The sequence below is a fragment of the Somniosus microcephalus genome, unplaced genomic scaffold (genome assembly GCF_052327205.1).
Source record: "Somniosus microcephalus isolate GS21.2 unplaced genomic scaffold, FLI_Smic_1.0 unresolved_chr3, whole genome shotgun sequence".
Lineage (NCBI taxonomy): Eukaryota > Metazoa > Chordata > Chondrichthyes > Squaliformes > Somniosidae > Somniosus > Somniosus microcephalus.
In genome coordinates this window covers 68,625,657-68,652,172 of record NW_028225181.1, presented here as the reverse complement: position 1 = coordinate 68,652,172, position 26,516 = coordinate 68,625,657, and the positions used below count along the sequence as shown (strand labels likewise).

The window sequence follows — 26,516 nt, the reverse complement described above, 5'->3', positions numbered from 1 at the left end:
CCTCCTTAGGAAATATAGGCGCTGCTGGGCCTTCTTCACCAGAGAGGAGGTATTGAGGGACCAGGAGAGGTCTTCCGTGATGTAGACTCCGAGGAACTTAAAGCTGTCCACCACAGCCCCATTGATGTGGATGGGGGTGTGACTGTCGGCCGACATTGGCTCCTGGTTCTCTACCACTTCCAATTCCACAGGAAAGAAAGGAATATGCTGCATATTAACTTAAGAGGTGCACAAAACAACAACAATGTAGTAAAACGTCCCAAGGCGCTTCACGGGAGCGATTATCAAGCAAAATTTGACACCGAGCCACATAAGGAGAGATTAGGGTGGTTGGTCAAAGAGGGAGGTCTTTAGGAGTGTCTTAAAGGAGGAAAGAGAGGTCGCGAGATGGAGAGGTTTAGGGAAACAATGGAAAACAATTACTGAGAAATAGACCAGGAAATATTAATGTTGCATCCATAGACCTTCCTATCTAGCAAAGATTGATTAGTATTGTAAACCATAGTAATCACATGCAATTGGAAATATGGGGAGCTGGAGTAACATTTCTGTTAGGAATGATTCCTAGTAGTCTTGTTTGTATATTGGCAAGTGGCTGTTTATTCTGTCATTTGCTCTTCTGATTAATTTTTGTGCTGGTAAAGCTGCTGATGGACAACGCACATACAGTGGCCCTTGCATTCTGAAACCCCTGGAGCTACTTTCTAAAGCAAAGGTTTCACCTCAGATCACAATTGGGATTTCACTGATTGCTGGTAGGTGCTCAAGTCTGAGGGTCAGGAGGACTCGGAGAGTAGCCATCTCCCAGTCATTATTATATTAAACCTTTGTGCTTATCAGCGATTACAACACTCTGTGAAAGAGGTGTCTAGGCTGCCTTCATCCAGGTTGCATCTAACTGAAGGCATCTCCCCACCCCCACCCTCCACCCCTGTTAACTTGTGAAAACCCGGGTGAACTGGAAACACCCCACAAAGGCGGAGGGGGGGGGGAAGCAGTGGTACAATGGAAAAGTCATCTGCTGGAAGGACCGAAACATGTAATGGGAGATAAAAACTGGGAAGGACTTCAATAAAGCACAGCTGAAGGAGACAAAACTGTGTCCAAAACAAGGTCTGGCACAAGGAAGATCGATTCTATTTCTCTCTCTCTCTCTCCACAGGTGCTGCCCAACCTGCTGCGTATATTCCGTGCAGTTTCTGTTTTTATTTCAGGTTTGACAGCATTCGCAGTATTTTGCTTATCTCCCCCACGGGTGCAGTTCAATATCGGCTACTTGAGAAGGAACCAGGAGTCCTCATTTTCATCCTGACTCCGCCCATTTATGGGTTTCCAACCAGGTCCGCCAGCATTGTTTAAAAGGAGTGGGCGGCGCCGAAAACTCTTATTCCCAATTCAATTACTGGGGTTGTTTCTTTTGCAATAGCTTAAGTTTCAGTTATGACCGGCAGAGGGAAAGGGGGTAAGGGGCTGGGGAAAGGCGGAGTCAAGCGGCACAGCAAAGTCCTTCGTGACAACATCCAGGGCATCACCAAGCCCGCCATCCGCCGCCTGGCTCGGCGAGGCGGCGTCAAGCGCATCTCCGGTCTCATCTACGAAGAGACCCGGGGTGTGCTGAAGGTCTCCCTGGAGAACATCATCAGAGACTCGGTCACCTACACGGAACACGCGAAGCGCAGGACAGTCACTGCCCTGGACGTGGTGTACGCGCTGAAACACCAGGGGCGGACACTCTATGGATTCGGCGGTTGAAAAGATTAAAATAAAATTATGGATCTGAACCAGAGAAAAAAGGCTCTTTTAATAGCCACCCATTCAATCGACAAGAGGACTCTGAAATGTAAAAATTCTGGTAAACCTCACTGCGAGATTTGACAATGAGGGGCGTGGCAGGAGTAGGCACAGATAAGAACATAAGAAACAGGAACAGGAGTCGGCCATTTGGCCCTTCGAGCCTGCTCCGCCACCTCATCTCCACTTTCCTGAACTATCTCCTGATGCCCTTAATATTAAACAATCTATTTCTCTGTCTTGAATATACTCAACGACTGAGCCTCCTTAGCCCTCTGGGGTACAGAATTCCAAAGTTTCACAACCCTCTAGAGAAGACATTTCTCACCTCCGTCCTAAATGGCCGACCCCTTATTTTGAGACTAACCCCTGGTTCTAGAATCCCCAGCCAGGGGAAACATCCTCCCTGCATCTACCCTGTCAAGCCCTGTAAGACTTGTGTATGTTTCAATGAGATCACCTCTCAATCTTCTAAACTCTAGAGAATATAGGCCTAGTCTACTCAATCTCTCCTCAAAGGACAATCTCCCCATCCCAGGAATCAGTCTGGTGAACCTTTGTTGCACTCCCTCTATGGCAAGTATATCCTTCCTTAGGTAAGGAGACCAAAACTGTACACAATATTCCAGGTGTGGTCTCACCAGGGCCCTATATAATTGCAGTAAGGCGTCTTTACTCTTATACTCAAATCCTCTTGTAATAAAGGCCAACATACCATTTGCTTTTCTAATTGTACCTGCATGTTAACTTGGAGTGATTCGTGTACAAGGACACCCAGGTCCCTCTGAACACCAGCATTTCCCAATCTCTCACCAATTAAAAAATACACTGCTTTTCTATTTTTCCTACCAAAGTGGATAACTTCACATTTCTCCGCATTATATTCCAGTTGCCATGTTCTTGCCCACTCACTTAGCCTGTCTATATCCCCTTGACACCTCTTTGCATCCTCCTCACAACTTACATTCCCACCCAGCTTTGTATCATCAGCAAACTTGGATATATTGGAGAAGGGAGTTGTTGCTCGGGGTCCTGCTGTATCCTTGCCATCCTACTGAGCCAGAGAGTGCAATCTCAGGCAGCCGCTGCAGTTTAGATGTGGCATTAACAGGGCAATCTTATGGCCCAGCAGAAGGAGGTAAAGAGTCATCTGTATCCAAGTAAACATTCAGTCACGTCCGTCAGGTCGCTTACGTTAAGTAGTTGGAGACGCGCTGGACACAGAGAAGCAGTGGGATAAGGATCATTAATTCATAATGAATCCTGCACTGTTTATTGGAATCACGTTTTCACTCTTACTGGGGCACATTTCTGTAGCAGGAAATGAATGGGATTGATATGTTTGATGGCCGGGGTTGGGTAGAGCATAATGGTGTGGATGGGTTTGGTGCATCAGTTTCGTTGGGAACATGAGTTCAGCAATGCTGGTGCTGAAATGACCTTTGAATGTCTAATTGAAATGGTTGTCCATTAGAAGTTGCTGGGCTTGTCTTCCTTGCCGCCAGTCTGGTGGAGCAGCCAGCCGTGAGCTCAGCCTCTGTCGATCCTGACTGTCCTTCCTGTCCCAACTACTGCATGGTGACGTGTCTTCTGAGAGCATAATTATGCACTGTGCAGCATACCACTATAATGGATACCTTTCTAGCGCTGTGCAATAGGACAGCCCCCACCCTCCACCCTCCCAGACCTGTTCAAGCAGCAGAATCTTTGCTTCAGCGTGACTATTGTATGTTTTATGTGTATCTTTGTCAAAGAATGTGCCTCTTTATATTTGATTTCAGGCGTGGTTTATGGATGAAATATCGAGTCATGCTGCTAACGATAATCCCAGGTCTCCATGATCCATCTGCCTAGTCTAGGTATTCCAACAACAACTTGCATTCATATAGTGCCTTTAATGTAGTAAAACGTCCTAAGACGTTTCACAGGAGAGTAATCAGACAAACATTGACACCGAGCCACATAGGGAGATATTAGGACAGAAAGACGGAGGTTTTAAGGAGCGTTTTAAAGGCGGAGAGAGAGAGGTAGAGAGGATTTAATTCCATTAAATAACGGTAGAAACATAGAAAAAACATAGAAACATAGAAGATAGGAGCAGGAGTAGGCCATTCGGCCCCTCGAGCCTGCTCCGCCATTCAATGAGATCATGGCAGATCATCCAAGCTCAGTACCCTGTCCCTGCCTTCTCCCCATATCCCTTGATCCCTTTAGTCTTAAGAAATATATCTAACTCTCGCTTGAATATATTTAATGAATTGGCCTCTACTGCCTTCTGTGGTAGAGAATTCCACAGGTTCACCACTCTCTGGGTGAAGAAATTCCTCCTCATCTCGGTCCTAAATGGCTTACCCCTTATCCATAGGCGGCGACCCCTGGTTCTGGACTCCCCGCCATCGGGAACAGCCTTCCTGCATCTAGTCTGTCTAGTCCTGTTAGAATTTTATACATTTCAATGAGATCTCCGCTCATTCTTCTAAACTCCAGCGAGGATAAGCCCAATTGACCCAATCTCTCCTCATATGTCATTCCTGCCATCCCAGGTATCAGTCTGGTGAATCTTCGCTGCACTCCCTCCATGGGAAGAACATCCTTCCTCAGATAAGGTGACCAAAACTGCACACAATACTCATGGTGTGGTTTCACCAAGGCCCTGTACAACTGCAGCATGACATTGTTGCTCCTGTATTCGAATCCTCTCGCTATGAAGGCCAACATACCATTTGCCTTCTTAACCCTCTGCTGCACCTGCATGCTTACCTTCAACGACTGGTGCACAAGGACACCCAGGTCTCATTGCACTTCCCCTTTTCCCAATCTATTGCCGTTCAGATAATAATCTGCCTTCCTGTTTTTTCCACCAAAGTGGATAACCTCACATTTATCCACATTATACTGCATCTGCCATGCATCTGCCCAATCGCCCAACCTGTCCAAATCACCCTGGAGTTTCTCGGCATCCTCCTCACAGCACACACGCCCACCTAGCTTTGTGTGTGTGTGGGGGAGGAGGTGGGGGGGGGGGGTGCGAATCCATGGAGGAATTTGAAAACAAGGATAAGATTTTTTAAATCGAAGCGTTGCTTAACTGGGAGCCTCTGTCGGTCAGCGGGCACAAGGGGTAATGGTTGAATGGGACTTGGTGCAAGTGCGGACACGGGCAGCAGAGTTTTGGATGACCTCAAGTTTACGTAGGGTGGAATGTGGGAGGCCGGCCAGGAGTGCGTTGGAATAGTCAAGTCTGGAGGTAACAAAGGCATGGATGAGGGTTTCAGCAGCAGATGAGCTCAGGCAGAGGCGGGGTCGGGTGATGTACCGGTGGCGGAAATAGGCGGGCTTAGTGCTGGCGTGGATATGTCGTCGGAAGCTCATCTGAGGGGGGTGGGGGTTCAAATATGACACCACAGTTGCGAACAGTCTGGCTCAGCCAGCTGCCCAGGGAGAGGGAGGGAGTCGGTGACGTGGGGATGCAGTTAGTGGCGGGGACCGGTCGTCCCAACATTCAGCTGGATCAATGTCGGGCAAGCAGTCTGCAATTTAACAGGGCAACTTATGGTACCAAAAATATATTTTTCAGCAGAAAATGCTGGAAATACTCAGCTGGCCAGGCAGCATCCGTGGAGAGAGAAACAGAGTTAACGTTTCAGGTCTGGGACCCTTCATCAAGTATTTCCAGCATTTTCTGTTGTTATTTCAGATTCCGCAGTATTTTCCTGTTGTAATATATTTTTCAAGCCGCAGCCATGTGGAGACTCTCCCCCACGTGCCTGAAACCAGCTGCAACACCATGAGCGTTTCTGATTGGCCAGTTGGCAGCCCTTGTTCCTAACTCACAATAGATACTTATGCGCTGGGTCACCAATAGGAATCCTTCACTTTCTGATTCCTTATTTGCATACGGCTAGCTATTAAATAGCGCGTCCGGGAGACTTTCTCCATCACAAACCCTCGCGTCCATTCACCAGGCCTGAAGCGGCGTCCAGGGGCCGAAGAAAGCGGCCCAAAGGCGACAAGAAGCGCAGGAAGACCAGGAAACAGAGTTACAGCATCTACATCTACAAGGTGCTGAAGCAGGTCCACCCCGACCCGACACCGGCATCTCATTTACAAGCGGGTCGCTGAAAAGCTAAAATGAAATTAAATCTGTCAATTCAGGAACCAGTAATTTTAAAGGATCAATTTGCCATAATTCACAATTTAATAATGAATTATTCAGTCTCACAGATGCCATTTTAATGATTATTCAGTACCACAGACGCTATAATTTTAATTAAAATGATTATTCAGTCCCACAGATGACAATCTTTAGCAGTAATGATTATTATTTAGTCTCACAAATGCCATAGTTTTAATTATTATTCAGTCCCAGATACCATAATTTTAATTATTATTCAATCCCACAGATGCAATTATTTGAACAATAATGATTATTATTCAATCCCACAGATGCAATAATTTAAACAATAATGATTATTATTCAATCCCACAGATGCAATAATTTAAACAATAATGATCATTATTCAATCCCACAGATGCAATATTTTAACAATAATGATTATTATTCAATCCACAGATGCAATAATTTAAACAATAATGATTATTATTCAATCCACAGATGCAATAATTTGAACAATAATGATTATTATTCAATCCCACAGGTGCAATAATTTAAACAATAATGATGATTATTCAATCCCACAGATGCAATGATTTTAACAATAATGATTATTATTCAGTCCCACAGATGCAATGATTTTAATAACTGGTTAATATTCAGTCCCACAGAGGGCCATCACTTTAACAATAACGAGTCTGATTCACAGACGAGCTCTTATTCTATAAGCCGCCTTTTTCGTTGGTGTGGAGATGCCGGAGTTGGACTGGGGTGGACAAATGTAAGAAGTCACACAACACCAGGTTATAGTCCAACAGCTTTATTTAAAATCACAAGCTTTCGGAGCGCTGCTCCTTCTTCAGCAGCGCTCCGAAAGCTTGTGATTTCAAATAAAGCTGTTGGACTATAACCTGGTGTTGTGTGACTTCTTACATTTTTCGTTGGTGTCCGAGGTTGGAGCGGATTGAAAAACGCGCCAATCAGAGGCTGAGCTTTGCCGGGTTTTCAGCCAATCAGAAGGCTGGGCTGGGCTGGGCTGGCCGGGCCGGCGGCTGCTGTAAAAGCCGCAGCCCGGAGCGGGGAGGAGCAGTTGGAGAACAGAGTTAGAGAGAAGTCGGCCCCCTTCCCCGGGGGGAAGGATAGCCGCCGCCGCCCGCCCGCCCGGGGAGAAGGGACAGCAGTCGGCCGGCACCTTGGGCAACAAGGGCTCGCCGGGGGGCGGGGCTATGACCTCACCCGCGCGCTGAGGCGGTTGAACGGCCGATCAGGAGCCACGTGACCCAGAGTGGGCGGGGCCCCCAGGCGTTGCGGGCTGCGATTGGTGAGCGTAGCTGTCAATCTACGAATCGCAGCCAATAGAAGAGACGGACTCCGTGAGGGACTTTAAGCGCGCGCTGTGTGGCCGCAGTGCGCATGCTCGGTGCTGCTCGCAGTCCCCGGATGAGGCTCCGGTTTGAGGAAGGATAAAATGGCGGCGGGACTGAGGAGCGGCGGATGGTGCGGTGAGTGTGGATCAGAGAATCTCCGACATTTACAACAGCGCCGGCCTCTCTCAGGCAATCTTTGGGAACCTGGGGTCGAAGCGGGTGCCCGGGGGGCGATTCTTGGGGCGAAGTGGACGCTTGGGTTGACGTGCGCTGCCTGCTTGTCTTCCGATTGCTCCCGGCAAAGAGACTCGGTGTTCGGCACCTTCCCGGATTCTTCTCCTCCACTTTGTGTGGTTTTGTGCCAGGGATTCCCAGGTGTCGGTGGGAATGTTGCACTTTTTCAAGGAGGCTTTGAGGGTGTCCTTGAAGCGTTTCCTCTGCCCACCTGGGGCTCTCTTGCCGTGCCGGAGCTCCGAGTAGAGCGCTTGTTCTGGGAGTCTCATATCGGGCATGCGGACAATGTGACCCGTCCATCGGAGCTGATCGAGCGTGGTCAAAGCTTTGATGCTGGGGATGTTGGCCGGAGCGAGAACACCGACATTGGTGCGCCTATCCTGCCAATGGATTTGCAGGATCTTGCGGAGGCAGCGTTGGTGGTACCTCTCCAGTGCTTTGAGGTGCCTGCTGTACATGGTCCATGTCTCTGAGGCATACAGCAGGGCGGGTATCACTGCTGCTCTGCAGACCATGAGCTTAGTGCGGGGTTTGAGGTCCTGGTCTTCAAACACTCTCTTCCTCAGGCGACCGAAGGCTGCACTGGCACACTAAAGGCGGTGTTGGACTTCGTCATCGACGTCTGTCCTTGTTGACAGTAGGCTCCCGAGGTATGGAAAGTGGTCCACGTTGTGAGACTATGCCCTGAGACTATGCCCCCTAGTTCTAGACACTCCAGCCCAGGGAAACAACCTCTCGGCATCTACCCTGTCAATACCCTTCAGAAACTTGCATGTTTCAATGAGATCACCTCTCATTCTTCTAAACTCCAGAGAGTATAGGCCGATTCTACACAATCTCTCCTCATAGGACAGCCCCCTCATCCCAGGAATCAATCTAGTGAACCTTCGATGCACCGCCTCCAAGGCAAGTATATCCTTCCTTAGATAAGAAGACCAAAACTGTGCACAGTACTCCAGGTGTGGTCTCGCCAAGGCCCTGTACAATTGTAGTAAGACTTCCTTACTCTTATACTCCAACCCCCTTGCAATAAAGGCCAACATGCCACTTGCCTTCCTTATTGCTTGCTGTACCTGAACGCTAGCTTTCTGTGTTCCTTGCACGAGGACACCCAAATCTCTCTGAACACCAACATTTGAAAGTTTCTCACTGTTTAAAAAAGATTCTGTTTTTCTATTCTTCCTACCAAAGTGAATAACCTCACATTTCCCTACATTACACTCCATCTGCCACCTTACTGCCCACTCACTTAGTCTATCTATATCCCTGTGCAGAGTCTTTGTGTTCTCCTCACAGCTTACTGTCCCACCTAGCTTTGTATCATCAGCAAACTTGGATACATTACACTCGGTCCCTTCATCTGGGTCATTAATATAGATTGTAAATAGCTGAGGCCCCAACACTGATCTTTGCGGCACCCCACTAGTTACAGCCTGCCAACCTGAAAAAGATCCATTTATCCCTACTCTCTTTTCTGTCTGTTAACCAATCCTTGATCCATGCTACTATATTACCCCAACCCCATGAGCCCTAATCTTGTGCAATAACCTTTTATGTGACACCTTATCGAATGCCTTTTGGAAATCCAAATATACTACATCCACTGGTTCCCCTTTATCTACCCTGCTAGTAACATCATCAAAAAACTCTAATAAATTTGCCAAACATGATTTCCCTTTCATAAAACCATGTTGACTCTGCCTAATCATGTTATGATTTTTCTAAGTGCCCTGATACCACTTCCTTAACAATGGATTCCAGTGTTTTCCGAATGACTGATGTCGGGCTAACTGGCCTGTAGTTCCCTGTTTTCTCTCTTCCCTCCTTTCTTGAATAGCGGTGTTACATTTGCGACCTTCCAATCTGCTGGGACCATTCCAGAATCTAGAATTTTGGAAGATCAAAACCAATGTATCCACTGTCTCTTCAGCCACCTCTTTTACAACCCTAGGATGTAGGCCGTCGGGTCCAGGGGATTTGTCGGTTTTCAGTCCTATTAGATTCTCTAGTACTTTTTCTCTACTTACAGGAAACTTTGTGCTATCCGGCACCCACGGGACCGAGCTGCTGCCGTTGCCTCAAAACTGCCGTACTCTCCAGAGTTAATGTTGAGAGATATGGAGATTCTTATCTCTGTATTTGACGGCAAACACTGTTGCTTAGCAACAGCTTCTAAACACTCGGGTGTGGCCTGCAAGCTCTGTATATGAAGCTGTTGCTATAGCTACAGACGTTGCACAGCTTGACTGTTCAAACAAAGCAACAACAAAAAAACAAACAAAAAGAATAAAAAACAGCGGCTGATTTTTGCCGGTGGCTCCAGATTGCTGGATAGCTCACCTCCGGATAGCACAAAGTTTCCTGTATATGAATTACGTTCAGTTCCTCACCCTCATTAGACCCTTGGTTCCCCACCATTTTTGGTCTGCTTTTTGTGTCTTCTACTGTGAAGACAGATACAAAATACTTGTTTCACGTTTCTGCCATTTCCTTATTCCCCATAATAATTTCTCCTGTCTCAGCCTCTAAGGGACCAATGTTTACTTTTGCTACTCCCTTCCTACATACTTGTAGAAAATCTTACAATCTGCTTTTAGATTTCTTGCTAGTTTTCTGTCATTGCATTTTTTCCCTTTTTTTTAATCAATTTTTGGTCAATCTTTGCTGGTTTCTGAAACTCTCAATCCTCAGGCTTACTATTATTCTTTGCAACATTATAAGCTTCTTTCAATCTAATGCTATCCTTACCTTCTTTAGTTAGCCATGGTTGGATCACTTCCCGTGGAGTTTGTTTCTCAATGGAATGTATTTTAGTTGAGAATTATGAAATATTTCTTTAAATGCTAGCCACTGCTTATCTACCGCCATACCTTTTTTAATCTATTTTTCCAATCTACCTCAGCCAACTCGCCCCTCATACCTAATGTAATTGGCTTTATTTAAGTTTAAGACACTAGTTTCGGACTTAGGCAAGTCACTCTCAAAATTAATGTGAAGTTCTAACATATTATGATCACTCTGCCCCAGAGGATGCTTTACTATGAGATTGCTAATTAACCCTGTCTTATTACACAATACAAGTTCTAACATTGTTGGTTCCATGACATTTTGTTCCAGGAAACTGTCCCGAATGGATTCCATGAACCCGTCCTGCAGACTCTTGCTCCACAGCCCTGTAGGTTACGGCTCTTCAAGTGTACACCCAAGCACTTTTTAAATGTGCTGAGGGTCTCTGCCTCTACCATCCTTTATGACAGTGTGTTCCAGACCCCCACCACCCTTTGGGTGAAAAAAATTACATCTGCTCTGCACCCTCCAGTGGATGGACTGGGTAGAAAGGTCTTTACTAGCCGAGGCGCAGAATATAAGAGCTGGGAGGTAATGCGTGAACTGTATAGCTAGGCCGCAGCTAGAATACTGCGTGCAGTTCTGGTCAACACATTACAGGAAGGCTGTGATTGCATTACAGAGGGTGCAGAGGAGATTTACAGGGATTTTGCCTGGGCCGGGGAATTTTTGCTATGTGGAAAGATTGGATAGGCTGGGGATGTTTTCTTTGGAACAGAGAAGGCCAAGGGGAGACTCGATTGAGGTGTATCAAATTATTAGGGGCCGAGATAGAGTGGATAGGAAAGACCTATTTCCCTTAGCAGAAGGGTCAATAATCAGGGGGGCATAGATTTAAAGCAGATGGTCAAAGGGTTAGAGGGGTTTTGAGGTGAGTTTTTTACACCCAGAGGGTGGTGGAGGTCTGGAACTCACTGCCTGAAAGGGCGGTAGAGGCAGAGAACCTCATCCTGTTTAAAAACTGCTTGGATATGCACTTGAAGTGCCGTAAGCTACCAGGCTACGGACCAACTGCTGGAAAGTGGGATTAGAGTGGATAGATCTTTGTCAGCCGGCTCGGACAAGATGGGCCGAATGGCGGCCTTCTGTGTAGTAAATTTCTATGATTGTGTTACCCGGGGAGGATGGGCCCAGTGTGATCAGACAGTGTGTAACCCGGGGAGGATGGGTCCAGTGAGATCAGACTATGTTACCCGGGGAGGATGGGCCCAGTGTGATCAGACTGTGTGTTACCTGGGAAAGATGGGCCCAGTGAGATCAGACAGTGTGTTACACGGGGAGGATGGGCCCAGTGAGATCAGACAGTGTGTAACCTGGGGAGGATGGGCCCAGTGAGATCAGACAGTGTGTAACCCGGGGAGGATGGGCCCAGTGAGATCAGACAGTGTGTAACCTGGGGAGGATGGGCCCAGTGAGATCAGACAGTGTGTAACCCGGGGAGGATGGGCCCAGTGAGATCAGACGGTGTGTAACCCGGGGAGGATGGGTCCAGTGAGATCAGACTGTGTTACCTGGGAAAGATGGCCCCAGCTTCGGTTTGCCTAAAGCACAGGGAAATTGTACATTTCTATCCAGAACTTTGGTGATTTGCTGGAAGCCCAGGCAGGTGTGGCGGGGATCTGAGACAAGGGACAACATCAGGCAGAAGCACTCGGACCCAAACTTTTATTTTTATTAAGCTGAAGAAAAGTCTACATTACATTACTTCACACTATTCATGTTGTTATTTTCAGTCCTGCCATAATTAGATCTCCCGGTGAGAGACTGAGTGATTGAGAAAGGTCCACAGCTGAGAGTAAACAGGGATTGCAGACTGAGGAACGACAGCAGGTGAACCAACACAGGATTGTGAGAGCACCAACTGGAGAGAACTCTTCCGATTCAAAGAGCTTCCAGAGATCGACTGGGGGAAAAGGTCAGAGAGAGTCCCATTGACTCAGATACACACTGGTCCTGGAGATGGACTGGGGAGAAAGGTCAGAGAGAGTCCCATTGACTCAGACACACACTGGTTCCTCCCTCCCTTCCATTTCCTGATTTACAGCTATTTCTGGGATGTTACTTGTATCCTCTATGGTGAAGACCGATACAAAATACCTGTACAATTCAACTGCCATCTCCTTATTTTCCATTTAAAATTCCCTGACACTTTTTTATCGGACCAACACTCACTTTGTTAAATCTTTTCTTTATTAAATATCAATAGAAGCTCTTGCTATCTGTTTTTATATTTCTAGCTAGCTTTCTCTCGTACTCTAATTTTTCTCCTTATTAATCTTTTAGTCACACTTTGTTTTTTATATTCTGTCCTATCTTCTGACCTGCCAGCCATCTTTGCACAATTATATGCTTTTTCTTTAAATTGGATGCTATTAATTTTTTTAGTTAACCATGGATGGTGGGTCCTCCCCTTGGAATTTTTCTTTCTCGTTGGAATGTGTATATTCTGTGTATTCTGAAATATCCCCTTAAATGTCTGCCACTGCATCTCTATTGACCTAGCCCTTAACCTAATTTGCCAGTTCACTTTAACTAGCTCTGCTTTCATGTCCTTGTAATTGCCCTTATTTAATTTTAAAATACTAGTCTTGGACCCACTCTTCTCTCCCTCAAACTGAAGGTAAAATTCAATCATATTATGATTGCTGCTACCTAGGGGCTCCTTCAGTATGAGGTCTTTAATCCTATCTCATTGCACAATACCAGGTCTAGTATAGTCTGCTCTCTGGTTGGCTCCAGAACGTGCTGTTGTAAGAAACTATCCTGAAAACATTCTATGAACTCCTCATTTAGGCTACCTTTGCCCATCTGATTTTTCCGGTCTCTATGTAGATTAAATCCCCCATGATTATTGCCATACCTTTCTGACAAGCTCCCATTATTTCTTCCTTTATACTCCATCCTACCGTGTGGTTACTGTTAGGGGGCCTGTACACCACTCTCACAAGTGACTTCTTGCCTTTATCATTTCTTATCTCTACCCAAACCGCTTCTACATCCTGGTTTCCTGAACTTAGGTCATCCCTCTATTGTGCTAATACCATCATTAATTAACAGAGCCACCCCTCCACGTTATCCTAGCTTTCTGTCCTTCCTAAATGTCACGTACTTTTCAATATTCAGGTCCCAATCTATGTCATCCTGCAGCCATGTTTCTGTAATGGCTATCGGATCATACTTATTTATTCCTATTTGTGCCATCAGTTCATCTGTTTTGTTTTGAATGCTACGTGCATTCAGATGCAGAGCCTTTAGTTTTGTCCTTTTATTTTTGTAACCTCTAGCCTTAACTGTTGATTTACTCTTAGATTTGTCCTCTCTATCCCTTCCTGTCACGGTCTGTTTATCATTTCCCATATTAATACCTTTCTCTATTGCCTTGTCTCTACTCTTTGATTTACCACATCTTCCCAAATTTGATCCCTTGCCCCCACTATTTAGTTTAAAACCCTCTCTACCGCCCTAGTTATATGACTCGCCAGAACACTGGTCCCAGCACGGTTCAAGTGAAGACCGTCCCAACGATACAGATCCCACTTTCCCCAGTGTGTGTGCCAGTGCCCCAGGAATCGAAACCCATTTCTCCCACACCAGTCTTTGATCCACGCATTCATCTCTCTAATTTGATTTACCCTATGCCAATTTGCTCGTGGCTTGGGTAATAATGCAGACATTATTACCCTTGAGGTTCTGCTTTTTAATTTAGCCCCTAGCTGCTCAGTCTCTCAGCAGAACCGCTTTCCTAGTTCTAACTGTGTCGTTGGTACCTACATGGACCACGACCATTGGCTCCTCCTCCTCCCACTGCAAGTTCCTCTCCAGCCCAGAGCAGATATCCTGAACCCTGGCACCAGGCAGGCAACACAGCCATCAGGACTCTCGCTCTTGGCCACAGAGAACTGTATCTATCGTCCTGACTATGCTAGCCCTTATTACCACTATATTCCTATTAACTCCCCCCGCTTGAATCGCTTCCTGTACCTCGGTGCCACGGTCAGTTTGCTCATGCACCCTGCAGCCACCGCTTTCATCCATACAGGTCGCAAGAACCTCAAACCTGTTGGACAATTGCAAAGGCTGAGGCTCCCCCACCTCCTGGGTCCCCATACCTGCATCACTTTTAATTTAATTTGAATGAATTAAAGGGTAAGGCATGGCAGGAGAGCTCTGTGCCGTGGTATGCTACTCCTGCACTATGTGGGAAATCGGGGACACTTCCTGTGTCCCTGACGACCAGGTGTGCGGGAAGTGTATCCAGCTGCAGCTACTGACAGACCGCATTGCGGCGCTGGAGCTGCGAGTGGATATATACTGGAGCATTCGCGATGCTGAGGATGTCGTGGATAACACGTTTAGGGAGTTAGTCACACCGCAGGTAAAGGCTGCACAGGCAGGAAGAGAATGGGTGACCACCAGGCAGAGTAGTAGGCGCAGGCAGGTAGTGCAGGGGTCCCCTGTGACCATCCCCCTCTCACAGATATGCCGCTTTGGATATTGTTGGGGAGGATGGCTTATCAGGGGAAGGCAGCCGCAGCCACCTTCCTGGCACCGTGGGTGGTTCTGCTGCACAGGACGGGAGGAAAAAGAATGGGAGAGCTATAGTAATAGGGGATTCTATTGTAAGGGGAATAGATAGGCGTTTCTGCGGCCGCAAACGTGACTACAGGATGGTATGTTGCCTCCTGGTGCAAGGGTCAAGGATGTCTCAGAGCGGCTGCAGAACATTTTGGAAGGGGAGGGTGAACAGTCAATTGTTGTGGTGCATATAGGTACCAACGATATAGGTAAGAAAACGGGATGAGGTCCTAAAAGCTGAATATCGGGAGTTAGGAGGTAAATTTAAAAAATAGGACCTCCAAGGTAGTAATCTCAGGATTGCTACCAGTGCCACATGCTAGTCAGTGTAGAAATAGAAGGATATTTCAGATGAATACGTGGCTAGAGGAATGGTGCAAGGGGGAGGGATTCAAATTCCTGGGACATTGGAGCCGGTTCAGAGGGAGGTGGGACCAGTACGAACCGGACGGTTTGCACCTGGGCAGGACCGGGACCGATGTCCTGGGGGAGTGTTTGCTAGTGCTCTGGGGGAGGGTTTAAACTAAAATGGCAGGGGGTTGGGAACCTGAGCAGGGAGACCGAGGAAAGGGAAACCAGGATAGAAGCAAAAGACAGGAAGGAGAAAAACAAAGGTGGCGGTCAGAGAAATCATGGGTTTAAATCAAACAGCCACAGTAAATAATAATTCTAAAAGGTGTAAGAGTGTTAAAAAAACAAGCCTGAAGGCCATGTGTCTTAATGCGAAGAGCATTCATAGAAACATAGAAACATAGAGATAGGAACAGGAGTAGGCCATTCGGCCCTTCGAGCCTGCTCCGCCATTCAATGAGATCATGGCTGATCTTCGTCTGAGATCTTAGCTGATCTTACCAGTTCAGTACCCCGTCCCCGCCTTTTCTCCGTAACCCTTAATCCCCTTAGCCTTCAGAAATATATCCAATTCTCTCTTGAAAATATTTATTGAATTAGCCTTCACAGCCCTCTGTGGCAGGGAATTCCACAGGCTCACCACTCTTTGAGTGAAGAAATTCTTCCTCATCTCTGTTTTAAATGATTTGCCCGCTATTTTTAGACTGTGGCCCCTGGTTCTGTGCTCCCCGGCCATTGGAAACATTCTCTCTGAATTCAGCCTGTCCAGGCCTGCCATAATTTTATATGTTTCGATGAGATCCCCTCTCAATCTTCTAAACTCCAGTGAGTACAAGCCCAAACTATTTAATCTCTCTTCGTAGGTCATTCCCGCCATTCCAGGTATCAGCCTGGTGAATCGCCGTTGCACTCTTTCCATGGCAAGAACATCCTTCCGCAGATGGGGCGACCAAAACTGTACACAATACTCCAGATGCGGTCTCACCAGCACCTTGTACAGCTGTAGTAAGGTATCCCTATTCCTATACTCGAACCCCCTTGATATGAAGGCCAACATACCATTTGCCTTCTTGATCGCCTGTTGCACCTGCATGCTCTCCTTCAGTGACTGGTGCACAAGAACACCCAGGTCCCTCTGCACTTCCCCATCTCCCAATCTATTGCCATTTAGATAATAATCTACCCTCCTGTTTTTACCCCCAAAGTGGATAACCTCGCATTTATCCACATTATAGTGCATCTGCCACGTATCTGCCCATTCCCCCAACCTGTCCAAATCGCACTGTAGCCTCCTGACATCCTCATCAGAGCCCACCCCTCCTCCTAGTTTAGTGTCGTCAGCGAACTTGGAAATATTGCATCCAATTTCCTGATCCAGATCATTTATATATATTGTGAACAGCTGGGGTCCCAGGACAGATCCCTGCGGCACCCCGCTGGTCACTGCCTGCCACTCCGAAAACGAGCCGTTTATTCCAACTCTCTGTTTTCTATCCGCCAGCCAGCTCTCCATCCACGCCAATACCTTGCCCCCAATCCCATGAGCCCTAATTTTGCATGATAATCTTTTGTGTGGAACCTTATCGAAGGCTTTCTGGAAGTCAAGGTACACCACATCCACTGGCTCTCCCCCATCTATTTTACCAGTTACTTCCTCAAAAAATTCCAGCAGATTAGTCAAACACGATTTACCCTTTGTAAATCCATGTTGACTCTGTCCGATCCTTTCCCCATTTGTCAAGTGCTCCGCTATTTTATCCTTAATAATGGACTCTAGCATTTTGCCCACAACCGATGTAAGGCTTACTGGTCTATAATTCCCTGCTTTCTCTCTACCCCCCTTTTTAAATATTGGGGTAACATTAGCTACCCTCCAATCCACGGGCACTGTTCCCGAGTCAATGGAGTTCCGGAAGATGATCCTTAGAGCATCTGCTATCTCCAGGGCCACCTCCTTAAGTACCCTAGGATGTAGTTTATCAGGCCCCGGGGATTTGTCGGCCTTCAGTCCCCTCAACTTACCCAACACCATATCCCTAGAGATACTAATTTCTGTCAGCTCCTCCCTCTCATTAGTCCCTATGTTTGCCGATATTCCTGGGAGGTTATTTGTGTCCTCCTTTGTGAATACAGAACCAAAGTATGAGTTTAATTGGTCTGCCATTTCCTTATTCTCCATTATATATTCTCCCGAATCGGACTGCAAGGGACCGACTTGGGATTTTACCAGTCTTTTCCTCCTGATATACCGATAAAAGCTTTTGCAGTCTGTCTTTATGTTTGCTGCAAGTTTACTTTCGTATTCTATTTTCCCCTTCCTGATTAATCCCTTTGTCCTCTTTTGCTGTATCTTGTACTGCCCCCAATCTTCCGGTCTGGTGCTTTTTTTTGCCAGTTGATATGCCCTTTTTTTTTATTTTATGCCGTCCCTAATTTCCCTCGTTATCCACGGTTGAGTCACCTTTTTAGGTTTATTTTTATGCCAAACCGGTATAAACATGTTCTGGAATTCTTCCATTCTATCTTTGAATGCTTGCCATTGTCTCTCCACTGTCAATCCCCCCAGAAACACCACCCAATCAATCTTACCCAATTCCCGTCTCATACCCTCGTAATTCCCTTTATTTAAGTTCTGGACCTTAGTCTCTGATTCAATTTCCTCACTCTCCATCTCGACTGAGAGCTCGATCATATTATGATCGCTCTGACCCAAGGGGCCTCGTACAAGAAGATTGCTGATAAGTCCCTTCTCATTGCACATTCGTAATAAGGTGGATGAATTAGCTGCGCAAATAGAGGTAAACGTATATGAGATGATTGGGATTATGGAACCATGGCTCCAGGGTGGCCAAGGCTGGGAACTCAACGTCCAGGGGTATTCAATATTCAGGAAAGATGGGCAAAAAGGAAAAGGAGGTGGGGTAGCATTGCTTTTTAAAGAGATTAACACAATTGAAAGAAAGGATATTCGCTCTGATGATGTGGAATCTGTATGGGCAGAGCTGAGAAATACCAAGGGGCAGAAAACGTTAGTGGGAGTGTTATACAGACCTTCAAACAGTAATGCGGAGGTTGGGGATGGCATTAAATGGGAAATTAGAGACGCGTGCAATAATGGCACAGCAGTTATCATGGGTGACTTTAATCTACATATAGATTGGGCTAACCAAATTAGTAACCATACTATGGAGGAGCAATTCCTGGAGTGTATACGGGATGGTTTCCTGGACCAATATGTCGAGGAACCAACAAGAGATCAGGCCATCTTAGACTGGGTATTACGTAATGAGAAAGGATTAATTAGCAATCTTGTTGTACGAGGCCCCTTGGGTCAGAGCGATCATAATATGATCGAATTCTTCTTTAAGATGGAGAGTGAGGTAGTTGACTCAGACTAGGGTCCTGAATTTAAATAAAGGAAACTATGATGGTATGAGGCGCGAGTTGGGTAGGATTGATTGGGGAATGTTACTCCAAGGGTTGACGGTGGCTAGGCAATGGCAAACATTCAAAGATGGCATGGATGAACTACAGAATTTGTTCATCCCTGTTCGGCATAAAAATAAAACAAAAAAGGTGACTCAACTGTGGCTAACAAGGGAAATTAGGGATAGTATAAGATCCAACGAGAGGACATATAAATTGGCCAGTAAAAGTAATAAACCTGAGGATTGGGAGCAGTTTAGGCTTCAGCAAAGGATGACAAAGGGATTAATTAAGAGGGGGGAAAATAGAGTATGAGAGTAAGCTTTCAGGGAACATAAAAACTAACTAGATATGTGTAGAGAAAAGGATTGGTGAAGTCAAGCGTAGGTCCCTTGCAGTCAGAATCAGGGGAATTTATAATGGGGAACAAAGAAAAGGCAGCCCAATTAAATACATACTTTGGTTCTGTCTTCACAAAGGAGGACACAAATAACCTCCCAGAGATGTCGGGGAACATAGGGTCTAATGAGGTGGAGGAACTGAAAGAAATCAGTATTTGTAGGGAAATGGTGTTAGGGGAAATTGACGGGATTGAAGGCCGATAAATGCCCAGGGCCTGATAATCTACATCCTAGGGTACTTAAGGAAGTGGCCCTAGAAATAGTAGATGCATTGCTGGTCATCTTCCAACATTTGATAGACTCTGGAACCGTACCCATGGATTGGAGGGTAGCTAATGTTAGCCCACTATTCAAAAAAGGTGGTAGAGAGGAAATGGGGACTTACAGACCGGTAAGCCTGACATCGGTAGTGGGGAAAATGCTAGAGTGCATTGCAAAAGATGTAATAGCAGAGCACTTGGAAAACAGTGACAGGATCGGACAAAGTCAACATGGATTTACAAAAGGTAAATCATGCTTGACTAATCTACTGGAATTTTTTGAGGATGTAACTGGTAGAATAGATAAGGGAGAACCAGTGGATGTGGTGTATTTGGACTTTCAGAAGGCTTTCGATGAGGTACCGTATAAGAGATTAGCGTGTAAAGTTAAGGCACATGGGATTTGGGGGTAAGGTACTGACTTGGATAGAGAACTGGTTGGCAGACAGGAAGCAAAGAGTTGGAATAAACAGGTCTTTTTCGGAGTGGCAGGCAGTGACGAGTGGGGTACCGCAGGGATCGGTCCTAGGACCCCAGCTATTCACAATATATATAAATGATCTAGACGAGGGAACTAGATGTAACATCTCCAAGTTTGCAGATGACACAAAGCAGGGTGGGCGTGTGTGAGGAGGATGCCGAGAAACTCCAGTATGATTTGGACAGGTTGGGTGATTGGGCAGAAGCATGGCAGATGCAGTATAATGTGGATAAATGTGAGGTTATCCACTTTGGTGGCAAAAACGGGAAGGCATATTATTATCTGAATAGCAATAGATTGGGAGAAGTGGAAGTGCAACGAGACCTGGGTGTCCTTGTGCACCAGTCGCTGAAGGTAAGCATGCAGGTGCAGCAGGCGGTTAAGAAGGCAAATGGTATGTTGGCCTTCGTAGCGAGAGGGTTCGAGTACAGAAACAAGGGTGTCTTGCTGCAGTTGTACAGGGCCTTGGTGAGACCACATCTTGAGTATTGTGTGCAGTTTTGGTCGCCTTATCTGAGGAAGGATGTTCTTGCCATGGAGGGAGTACAGCGAAGATTCACCAGACTGATACCTGGGATGGCAGGAATTACGTATGAGGAGAGATGGGTCGATTGGGCTTATACTCGCTGGAGTTTAAAAGAATAAGAGGGGATCTCATTGAAACTTATAAAATTGCAACAGGACTAGATGCAGGAAGGATGTTCCTGATGGCCGGGGAGTCCAGAACCAGGGCTCACAGTGTAAGGATAAGGGGTAAGCCATTTAGGCCAGATGAGGAGGAATTTCTTCACCCAGAGAGTGGTGAACCTGTGGAATTCTCTACCACAGAAAGCAGTGGAGGCCAATTCATTAAATATATTCAAGAAGGAGTTAGTTGTATTTCCTAAGGCTAAAGGGATCAAGGGATATGGTGAGAAGGCAGGGACAGGGTACTTAATTTGAATGATCAGCCATGATCTCATTGAATGGCGGAGCAGGCTTGAGGGGCCGAATGGCCTACTCCTGCTCCTATCTTCTATGTTTCTATGTAATTCCCTTTTGAAAGCCGTGTTCTTGTAAATCTTTTCTGCAATTTCTCTAAGGCCTTCACATCCTTCCTAAGGTGCGGTGCCCAGAATTGGACACAATACTCCAGTTGAGGCCGAACCAGTGTTTTATAAAGGTTCATCATAACTTCCTTGCTTTTGGACTCTATGCCTCTATTTATTAAGCCCAGGATCCCGTATGCTTTTTTAACTGCTTTTATAACCTGCCCTGCCACCTTCAACGATTTGTGCACATATACCCCCAGGTCTCTCTCTGTTCATGCACACACTTTAGAATTGTACCCTTTAGTTTATATTGCCTCACTTGGTTTTTCCTACCAAAATGTATGACTTCGCACTTTTCTGCGTTAAATTTCATCTGCCGCATGTCTGCCCATTCCACCAGCCTGTCTGTCATCTTGAAGTCTATCACTATCCTCCTCACTGTTCACTTTACTTCCAAGTTTTGTGTCATCTGCATATTTTGAAATTGTGCCCTGTACACCCAAGTCTAAGTCATTAATATATATCAAGGAAAGCAGTGGTCCTAGTACCGACCCCTGGGGAACACCACTGTATACCTTCCTCCAGTCCGAAAAACAACCGTTCGCCACTACTCTCTGTTTTCTGTCACTTTGCCAATTTCGTATCCATGCTGCCACTGCCCCTTTTATTCCATGGGCTTCAACTTTGCTGGCAAGCCTATTATGTGGCACTTGTCGAACGCCTTTTGGAAATCCATGTACACCACGTCAACCGCATTGCCCTCATCAACCCTCGCTCTGTTACTTCATCAAAAACTCAATCAGAATCAGAGCGGCTGGGCCTGGCAGACGTGCGGCCAGGGCCCCGGCACCAGGAAACCCAGGGTGCAGCGCCTCTCCCATCATAGCCACCGCTTCCCGGTTTCTTCAGCTGGTTCCACTGAGTCCGACTAAGGACAGGAGCCAGGCTCCCAGAATGGCCCGCAGCCCCAGGGAGCATGCGCACTCAGCGGGGAAATCAGCGCGTTGCATAGAGCGGTTTCCGGGGCGCGGGGAATTGTGGGTGCTGCGGCCGCCATTAGTCAGCAGCTGTGGGGAAGAGTTTTATTGCAGGCTGACGGAAGGTAGGTCCCTGGCCGCCTGTGTAGGTCTTTTTGTTGCTTCATTGTTGAGGATGTAACAAGTAAAATAGATAAGGGAGAACCAGTGGATGTTGTGTATTTGGACTTTCAGAAGGCTTTCGATAAGGTCCCGCATAAGAGATTAGTGTGTAAAGTTAAGGCACCTGGGATTGGGGGCAAGGTATTGGCTTGGATAGAGAACTGGTTGGCAGACAGAAAGCAAAGAGTTGGAATAAACGGGTCTTTTTCCGAGTGGCAGGCAGTGACTAGTGGGGTACCGCAGGGATCGGTCCTTGGAACCCAGCTATTCACAATATATATTAATGATCTAGACAAGGGAACTAGATGTAATATCTCCAAATTTGCAGACGACACAAAGCTGGGTGGGCATGTGTGCTGTGAGGAGGATGCCGAGAAACTACAGGATGATTTGGACAGGTTGGGTGATTGGGCAGAAGCATGGCAGATGCAATATAACGTGGATAAATGTGAGGTTATCCACTTTTGTGGCAAAAACAAGAAGGCAGATTATTATCTGAATGGCAATAGATTGGGAGAAGGGGAAGTGCAACGAGACCTGGGTGTCCTTGTGCACCAGTTGCTGAAGGTAAGCATGCAGGTGCAGCAGGCAGTTAAGAAGGCAAATGGTATGTTGGCCTTCGGAGCGAGAGGGTTTGAGTACAGGAACAAGGATGTCTTGCTGCAGTTGTACAAGGCCTTGGTGAGACCACATCTTGAGTATTGCGTGCAGTTTTGGTCACCTTATCTAAGAAAGGATGTTCTTGCCGTGGAAGGAGTTCAGCAAAGATTAACCAGGCTGATACCTGGGATGGCAGGAATGACGTATGAGGAGAGATTGGGACGATTGGGCTTGTACTCGCTGGAGTTTAGCAGAATGAGAGGGGATCACATTGAAACTTATAAAATTCTGACAGGACTGGACAGACTAGATGCAGGAAGGATGTTCCTGATGGCTGGGGAATCCAGAACCAGGGGACACAGTCTAAAGATAAGGGGTAACCCATTTAGGACAGAAATGAGGAGGAATTTCTTCACCCAGAGAGTGGTGAACCTGTGGAATTCTCTACCACAGAAGGCAGTAGAGGCCAATACATGAAATATATTCAAGAAGGAGTTGGATATATTTCTTGAAGCTAAAGGGGTCAAGGGGTATGGGGAGAAAGCAGGGACCGAGCACTGAATTTGGATGATCAGCCATGATCGCATTGAATGGCGGAGCAGGCTTGAGGGGCTGACTGGCCTACTCCTATCTTCTATGTTTCAGTTTGAGCTGGAGTGGAGATGGAGGAGAATCTGCTGGGTTTAACCCCCAGTACTTCTGAGCCCAGGAGGACCCAACAATTTCCAATGTGGGACTGTCAAGGGAGGTGGATTCTGGGGGAGATTAGGTTGTTGCACAGACACTGTCTGTACAATGTAAAAGAGTATTGTTTTAGGAACAAGTATTTCTGTACAGGCTTTTAATCCAGTTTACATCTACAGATTTGTTTTAATTCATTCTTGGGATGTGGGCGTAGCTCGCAAGAGCACCAAATATTGCCAATCCCCAGTTTTCCGTTGAGAAGGGGGTGGTGAGTCGCCTTCTTGAACTACTGCAGTCCGTGTGGTGAAGGTATTCCCACAATGTTGTTCGGTAAGGAGTTCCAGGATTATGACCCAGCAACGATGAATATATCTGAGTCAGGATGATGTGTGACTTGGAGGGGAACTTGGATGTGATGGTGCTCCCATACAACAGCTGCCCTTGTTGTTCTAGGTGGTGGAGGTTGCAGTTTTTGGAGGTTGTGTCAAAGTTCTGGTCGAGTTGCAGATGTATAAAGTTCCTTTCCTTCGCCCCCTCCCCCTCCCCCCTCTCTCTCTCTCTCTCTCTCTCTCTCTGTGTCCTCCCATAGAGGCCAGAGTCTTGTGTAGGCCCAGACCAGGTGGTGGATTCCCTTCCCTGAAGGACATCAGTGAACCAGTTGGGTTTTTATGACAATCCGGCAGCTTTCATGGTCACTTTTTTCTAGTGCCGGCCCCACAAATGACCAGATTCACTGAGCTCAATTTCACAACCTGCCTTTGTTTTCTTGTGGGTTGTCTCACGCTCCCTGTTTTAAATTAATTTTACAGTGCACTGGAAGGGGAGGACTTAGAGACAGGAAGCTCAAACCAAACATCACTTCAAGATCTGACAGTCAGTCGGCTCATCGGATCTGAATATCACCGGCCTCTGAACATGGAAGCAAAAAGCACCGTTCACAGCAGGGAGAAACCGTACACATGTTCTGTGTGTGGACGAGGCTTCAGCCAACCCTCTGGCCTATCGAGACACAAGTGCACTCACACCGGGGAGAGGCCATTCACCTGCTCTGAGTGTGGGAAGGGATTCACTAATTCATCCAACCTGGTGATACACCAGCGAATTCACACTGGGGAGAGGCCGTTCACCTGCTCCGTGTGTGGGAAGGGATTCACTAATTCATCCAACCTGCTGATACACCAGCGAATTCACACTGGGGAGAGGCCGTTCACCTGCTCCGTGTGTGGGAAGGGATTCACTAATTCATCCACCCTGCTGAGACACCAGCGAGTTCACACTGGGGAGAGGCCGTTCACCTGCTCCGTGTGTGGGAAGGGATTCACTGAGTCATCCAACCGGCTGATACACCAGCGATTTCACAAGTGACTGCAGGGGTTGGACTCTGCTGTTGCTGCTGTTAATCCCATCCAGGACTGAACCATGTTCATTCTGACAGGTGGGGATTGTTTCTGCTGATGTTAATAACCCCTATAACTGGGCTGGAGTTTAATATTCTGGATAGATGTCAAATAAACCAGCTTTGTTTAAACACATTATTGTCGATTTTCTTTTTTATCACCTGAGTGTTTAGCACCTGAGTGTTTAGCATCACCTGGCTGGAGCTCAAAGGACAATCTGGGGGAGGATCGTATGGTGGGAACAGAACTCCAGCCTGGTCACAGTCCTTCACGGTCACACTGAGAGGGGCAAACGGCACTTTGGTCTTTCTCGTCTCTCTTCACTGACAGCCAAGTTGCCGTGCGGGTTAATCTCGAGGCGTGAGAAACGTGTCCCAGCCGCTCTCTGCCATGGTTCAGAGCTCCTAGGCATGGAACAGAAGGCTCCTTTAGGAATGTACCCCTGAAAAAGTTAGCGCCCCTGTGCATTAAATTCAGTGGTAGCGCCCCACGCAGGAGGTGGGGTGCTACTGGAAGCGCTCCCTCCCTCTTGGGGTGCTACCAGTGAATTTCACCGTGCTTCGTGTAACAGCGCCATGCCCGTCAGCACATAGCACCGCGTCATAGCAGACCTCCCTCCCTGATTAACGGGGGGGAGCCTAGCACTGCGCACACCAGGGCCCTGCTGGACCACCGGGGAGCGGGGTGTTGGATCAAGAGGAGCGCCGGGCTGAGCGATCGCGGCCGACACCCCGAAGAAGCAAGGGGGCAGGTGCTGGCAGTCGGCCAAAATAAAACGTTGCCACCCGACACCTGCCCTTTAAGTGGCGCTGCTGCGGGTGCACGAACGACCCCTGACCCTGTCGGACATATCGTCCGGCGATAGGTCAGGGCTCGCAACTCAAGGTGGCAGCTGGGGTGCTGCGCACGGTGATGACGTCATTGCCGGCTGTGCAGTGCCGCGGGGCGCTACCGGCTACATCCGCCGCTAACCTCCCGCTGAATATCGCGGGAGGCACAAAGCAACCCAATTTCACCCCCTTGTCCAAGTAGTGTGTGGCCTCCTTATTCTTCCCACCAAAACACACCACCTCACACTGATCTATAGTGACATTCATTAACACACCACCTGTCTCATCTATAGTGACATTCATTTGCCAATTACATGCCCATTCTGAAATTTATTGATGTCTTCCTCAGGATTAACTCTACCTCCCAATTTGGTGTCCTCAACAAACTTTGAAATTGTACCTCTGATTCCCGAGTCCAAATCGTTTCTGTAAATGATGAACAACAGTGGTCCCAGCACCGATCCCTGTGGAACACCACTTCCCACCTTTTGCCAGTCTGAGTAGCTGCTCCCAACCCCTACTCTGTTTTCTCTTTTGTGACCAGCTTGCTATCCATAACAGTATGTAAGATCTACAAGATGACCCAGGTCAGGCCGTGTGGAGGGAAGGGCCAGGCAGCAGAATGGATGGAAAGCTGGCTACAAAACAGGAATCAGAGGGTTGGAGTTAAGGGAAGTTTGTTGCGATCTTTCCATTCATTCTTTTGCCTGGCCCTTGACTCCACATGGCCTGACCGTGGTCATCTTGTAGACCGTACATACTGCAGACACAGTGCACCAGTGGTGGAGGGGGTGGATATCGAGTCCTGTGGCAGGAGCGCTGATGAAGTGGATTTCTCTGTCTGTGAGTTTTGAGGCATCGCTAGTGGCGTTTTTCACCTCTTTCCACCTTAAACTGGCAGCAAGGTTTTTTTTTTTTATTTTTTATTAAAGCCATTAACAGCCGCTCGGGTGGGACACACCAATAAATGAGGCCTTGTTTCCCTCAG

At 47.0% G+C, this 26,516-nt stretch overlaps 2 protein-coding genes across 4 annotated transcripts; both read left to right on the top strand.

Annotated features, from left to right (window-relative positions):
- The first annotated feature begins 1,440 nt into the window (after nucleotides 1-1,440).
- Nucleotides 1,441-1,752, top strand: LOC147091884 (histone H4-like). The gene has a single exon (XM_085976577.1). It carries the CDS (start codon nucleotides 1,441-1,443, stop codon nucleotides 1,750-1,752), a length of 312 nt encoding a protein of 103 aa, XP_085832703.1.
- A 5,288-nt stretch (nucleotides 1,753-7,040) lies between these two features.
- LOC147091883 (uncharacterized) lies at nucleotides 7,041-24,833 on the top strand. Of its 3 annotated transcripts, none has more exons than XM_085976910.1 (3): nucleotides 7,041-7,407; nucleotides 12,087-12,268; nucleotides 24,111-24,833. In XM_085976910.1, exon 3 carries the CDS (start codon nucleotides 24,217-24,219, stop codon nucleotides 24,664-24,666), a length of 450 nt encoding a protein of 149 aa, XP_085833036.1. In that variant the 5' UTR covers nucleotides 7,041-7,407; nucleotides 12,087-12,268; nucleotides 24,111-24,216; the 3' UTR covers nucleotides 24,667-24,833. The 3 variants fall into 3 exon arrangements, with proteins under 3 accessions (XP_085833036.1, XP_085833034.1, XP_085833035.1); XM_085976908.1 differs by having other exon boundaries at nucleotides 7,042-7,407; nucleotides 12,087-12,329; XM_085976909.1 differs by lacking the exon at nucleotides 12,087-12,268 and having other exon boundaries at nucleotides 7,043-7,407.
- The last annotated feature ends 1,683 nt before the right edge of the window (nucleotides 24,834-26,516 follow it).

What these genes read in the sequence shown, in the direction of transcription:
- LOC147091884 (XM_085976577.1), top strand. Translation starts at nt 1,441, where the DNA reads ATGACCGGCAGAGGGAAAGGGGGTAAGGGGCTGGGGAAAGGCGGAGTC.